Below are 5,393 nucleotides of genomic sequence, written 5' to 3'. Positions count from 1 at the left end.
TTGGACTACTTGATATCTGGTTGAGAAGATCCCTTTTACCTTGCAGGAGCTGCACCTGCACTACTGTGTAGTGACTACAAACTGGTGAATCAACAAAATCTACCACTTGAAGGTTCAGATATTAGTTCTGTCAATGAATCCATTTGTGCATGAACTCACTACATATTGTGATTATAAATATGTAACCATGCGTGGAATGATTCTGGGCTTCTTGATTTACGTTTTGCATTTGTGTCCTGAATTACAATGACTGGTTTTGATTCAACTTATCATGCTCTACTAATACTTTGATATAGGATGTGACAGCGAGCAGGGGGTGAGGGAGCGAACAGAGTGGTTGTGCCCTCTTTCGAGATGTAAAGTCGGCCCTCTCCTCCTTACCTCAATGTACTGCTCATAAGTTTTTATAACTCAGAAGAATCATGCTAAATAGCCCAATGATGATACATGTAAACTATTTTCTTGTCGTGAACCTTGAAACCAGGATGGAAAGACCTCTTCAAATTATAAATCTCAACCTAATTTGAGCTTGAGTTTGATGACATGTTTTGCACCGCAGGATTATATCCTAAAATCTGCATTTTTATTTTCTAACAATATGTTAAGTCTTCAGCACTTAAATTCATTTAATCTGAATTAGTTAGGTCTACACAAGATGTGAAGTTTATACAATTCCAACTAACGGTCAACGTCGCAGCTCTGATAATCAATGTAGTTGCTGCTGTCAGTTCTGGAAACGTGCCGTTGAATGCTGTTCAGGTTTGAGTTTAGCTCTGAGATCTATTGGTAGTTGCATTATTTATCATCATTTAACTTGTAAAAGCTGCAATTTCTTCAGTTCTGTGCATGTTCAGACAATATTTCTAAAAAGATGTGTTTGGTGGAATTCTAATTTTTGCTCCCTTGGCTGACAGTTGCTGTGGGTTAACCTAATTATGCATACTTTGGGTGCCCTTGCATTGGCGACAGAACCACCTACAAACCATCTTATGGAGAGACCCCCAGTAGGGAGAAGGTAGTGAATCACCATCTATCTTGTAGCATTGTTTAAACTGTATATGTTCGGAAATTGTACACACTACTTTCACTGATCACAAATCCATTGGACATAGAATTAGGATTTTAGAAGCTCCATGATTTTGTTTTGCCTTCAAAGAAGTATGCTGACGTGATCATTCCTCGAGGTGGTGATAACCGTGTAGCAGTTGATCTGATTGTTCAACATATCCGTACAAAACTTGGTTAGCAAGACTTGTGCAAAATCTATCCAAATGTTCATGTTGTTCAATCAACTTTTCAGGTAAATCTAGAAATCTTTATCAATGGTTTCTTATTTTGCCAATTTTGTAATTTCTTGCCTTTTGTAATGATGAATTTGACAGATCCGAGGAATGCATACTCTTATCCGTGATAGGGACATCACCACACCTGACTTCGTATTTCATTCAGATCGATTGATCGGTTTGGTACTACTTTATTTCAGTGTCTTTATTTCCCTTCTCAACTTCAAGGCCAATTTAATTCATTTAGTTGATTTATGGATTTGCCATTTAAGGTAATGGAGCATGGTCTTGGACATTTGCCATTTACAGAAAAGCAGGTTATTACCCCAACAGGTATTTTGCAAGTGGCACCTTATATCGTGTAGTTGCTTAGCTGTGCACCTTATGAGTATTTTTTCCCCCAGATATAAGAAAATTCCAGTGAACTACTCCAAGGCAGAAGCACCAAGTTGTCAACTGAAGCCAACTAATACATTCAGTAAAGAAATGGTTCCCTTCTTTGATTTGGACTGTATCCAATCTGATTATAGAAATAAGGTAACAAAGGCACAGGCGGCACATCCCACCTTCCCCTGGGATCTAGCCGTACACAGTAGAACCGCAATGACTAATGCAACTCGTTGTGAGTAGGAAGGAAAACTACAGTCATATACTCATATTGATTAATCGAGTCAATTGGAATTGTGCCCAGTTGGCTGTTTTCTGTAGACATGAGAATTGGATCAACTAAAACAATGACCCGTGCGTGGTTCGTTTGGTCGTGCGTGGTTCGTTTGGTCTCAGAACATTCGACTAGCAAAAGACCCAGTGATCTATCAAAATATTTAATTGTTTTACTAAGTCATATGATCAATGACACTTATAAATATATCTGGCTGTGAATAATTTACAGGTGTCATTGGAATTCAGTCTTCAGTTTGACAAATAACGGCTTAGTAGCACCAGAAAAAGAGGGGGTATGATTTCAGTCTGTGTAGTGTGCTGGTTCAGGGACATGGAACCACCATGCGGTTGTTCTGGACAGTTTGAAGACTAAATATCTCCAGTCATGTATACAATAATCTTACAGTCACAGAGAGGAATCACCATATGGATTTTACATATCATAGTGATATTTGTCGTTCCGTTTATATATTTCATACGAATTTTTTACTTTCGTCGCAACGCACGGGCATTCACCATTGTATTCACGCCATCCGTCGCCAGAGCTCTAAGTCCATTGGAGGTTCGCAATTTGTGTTTCGTGGCATCGCACGGGCACCTACCTAGTATTACATATATGATCAATCTAAGGGGTGCGTCAGTTTTCCCAAGGGACATACCTCTTAAGATACACTCCTTCACTTGTATATAAGTGTAATGATCTGTGGAATACAAACAACAACTGTCATTCTCTTCATTCTCTCGAGTCTAGTTTTCACTGCGCTTTAACAGTTACTAGCCCTCTCTAACAGGTCAACTATTAACTGATGACATATGCAGTCACTTTCTTTTGAATTCCCCCTCCCCAAAACAGTAAATAAATTAATAAATACCATGATAGAAAGGAGAGTTAGAGTAGCTACGAATATGATGGGAGGCACCAACCCAACCCAGCCCAGCCCAGGACAAAAACATCACTGGGGACGAAAACATCAGGCGGGGACAAAATCCTTTTCCCTCGTTTTTTAGAGATTATAAAAGCACGGAACCAGCAAGGAAAATGGCGCGCGGGGCCCACGACGGCGACGGGCCAGCCGATGAACCTGCACCGAATCCGCACCCGCCCCCAAGCCCAACCGGAGCGCCGAGTGGTGTCGCCGCGGCCGCCGCTCCCCTCCACTCGCTTCCCGCGCGGGGCCCGCCCGTCGCCAGCTGTCGCGGTCCACAAGACCACAACAATGGAAAGAGCGGGCGCGCCTCCAGCTCGGCGCCCTGACGTGTACCGCTCTTTCGCGGCCCCCCCGCGGCGCCACGGGAGGCCGAGCAACCCACGCCCACCGACGTGTGGGGTCAGGATGCCGACCGGCGTTGCCTTCGCGCGGGCCCCGTGCCTGCCACGGCGTACATGGTGTAGGAGCAGGGGTATGTCGATAAATACACCTGGAGTGGAGACCCCATGGTGTAGGAGTAGGAGCAGGAGATAGCGCGGGCGGGGAGGGGAAGGAGACAAGTGAACTCAGAGAAGAACTAGCGCGGCGGGCGAGCATTGCAAGCCGAGCTGCAGGGGCCCGGAGCGGAGACCGGAGGAGGGAGACGTCGCTTGCGATGTCACCGGCAGCATCCGCCGCCGAAACCGCCGTCGTCGTCGTCGTCGCAAGCGTCCCGAGCCAGCAGCAGAGCAGCCACCGCGCCGCGGCGCCGTCCGTCCCGTCGTCCTACGCCGTCTGGGAGAAGGAGCGGTAAGGCGTCTGCAGCTTTACGACGACGTCGTCGTCGTCTGCCACCTACCTACTGCTGCTGCTGCTGCAAGGGGAAGTAAAAAGGAACGGAAAGGGGGAAGGCATGGAGGTGGAGGCGGCCAAGTGCGAGTGCTGCGGGTTCACGGAGGAGTGCACGCCGGCGTACATCGCGGCGGTGCGCGCCCAGTACCTGGGCCGCTGGGTCTGCGGCCTCTGCGCCGAGGCGGTGGGCGACGAGATCCGGCGCGAGGGGACCATCACCACGGCCGAGGCGCTCGACCGCCACGTCGCGTTCGCGCGCGCGCCGCGCTCCCGGAGGGCGCCCGCGGAGGACGACCTCGTGGCGGCCGTGGCGCGGCTGCTCCGCCGCTGCCTCGACTCGCCGCCCGCGTCGCCTGCGCCGCCGCCACAGAGCCGGAAGGTGGCCGCAGGGCCCGGCTGCCCCGATGGAGCCGACGCTTGAAGCTGCTTGCTTAATTGGCGGCAATGATTGGGGGGTTGGTTCAGCTGCTGGTGGATTAATTAGTTGTACTAGTACAAGAATAAACCTCCAGTGGCATAATATGATGGTACAAGTGCATGTGTAGGTCGCCTTCCCGGAGAATAATTCGTGCCGGTATCATTTGACGAGAGAGGGGGCAAATCACGCTCCGTGTGTGATCGAGCATGAAGCTATTGTTAAGCATATCACTCATTGGAGTACATCAGGACAAACACTGTTCCATTAGTTCTGCATATTCAGGTTGTAAGAATATTGTATTGGAGTAGTCAAGTGCTATCTTCTTGAATTCAATTCAATCGAAGTAATTTGATACGATTGTGTCCATGTATGCAAACTACCATGTAACTTGCTCATTGTGTTTAGGATATTTCGTACCTTTTTATCGGTGTTGGGACCCGAGGGGCTAACCAACCAGTGAAATATTGATGTGCGCCCCTAACCCAGATGTTAATGCAAATTAACACAAGTTTTTTTTATCCTGGTTCGGGCAAGAAGAGACCCTACTTCCAGCAGTGAGATGTGATTTATATTACTTTCACCTAAGTGCTCGCAGTAGTGAATACAAGCTAAGCCAGAGAGGGAAAGATCCAAGTCACTGGGGTTGATTGAGGCAAGTGCCAATACCGTGGTGGAGGAGAAAAATGTGAAGTGTTCACCTGCCCTCCTGAAGTCGTAGGCTATCCTATTTGTAGCCTCAGGGGGGGCTGTCCGGAGTACTGGAGTTGGCCACACAATGTGAGGAGGTGTCACGGTGGTCCTGTAGACGGTATGGTCTGGAGTATGGTTTTGTACTTCTTGTTAACTTGTGCTCGCTTTGAGGGCTCGGTCACGCAACCGAGCCCCACTGGCGAGTGAGTTGCCCATACCGTAGTGGTTGACACAATACTAAGTATGGGAAAAGGCCCTTCAAGTAGTGCGTTAGCTCTGCAGTGTCTGATGACGTTGGGCACCTTTCCATTGCAGATATCGAGGTCAGAGTCAGGCTCAGGCGAGACGGAAGTCTGCTCGAGGTCGCGACCGAACCCGTTCTAGGATTTGAAGACGTGCGCCACAGTTGAAGGACTGGCCTCCTGCAGGATTCGTGGGGAGCAGGTAGCCGAGGCGGAGTTTGTCCCGAGATCGAGCCCTACTTCGGGCGAGACGGAGTTTGCGCCCAAGGGATAGCATGTACCCTTGTCGTATTGTATGTCCTATTAGGAGTTGGCAGACGGCGTGCAGGAACAGTGG

At 48.2% G+C, this 5,393-nt stretch overlaps 1 protein-coding gene and 1 long non-coding RNA gene across 2 annotated transcripts; both read left to right on the top strand.

Annotated features, from left to right (window-relative positions):
• The first annotated feature begins 545 nt into the window (after positions 1-545).
• On the top strand, positions 546-1,466 carry LOC103637938 (uncharacterized). The gene is made up of 3 exons (XR_558479.2): positions 546-759; positions 915-1,300; positions 1,383-1,466. It is a non-coding gene; the product is annotated as an uncharacterized lncRNA (long non-coding RNA).
• A 1,942-nt stretch (positions 1,467-3,408) lies between these two features.
• LOC100275448 (uncharacterized) lies at positions 3,409-4,478 on the top strand. The gene has a single exon (NM_001149515.2). It carries the CDS (start codon positions 3,768-3,770, stop codon positions 4,125-4,127), a length of 360 nt encoding a protein of 119 aa, NP_001142987.2. The 5' UTR covers positions 3,409-3,767; the 3' UTR covers positions 4,128-4,478.
• The last annotated feature ends 915 nt before the right edge of the window (positions 4,479-5,393 follow it).

Source organism: Zea mays, chromosome 9 (genome assembly GCF_902167145.1).
Source record: "Zea mays cultivar B73 chromosome 9, Zm-B73-REFERENCE-NAM-5.0, whole genome shotgun sequence".
NCBI classification, from domain to species: domain Eukaryota; kingdom Viridiplantae; phylum Streptophyta; class Magnoliopsida; order Poales; family Poaceae; genus Zea; species Zea mays.
The sequence above is the reverse complement of the archived record's forward strand: the minus strand, read 5'-3'. Positions and strand labels throughout refer to the sequence as shown.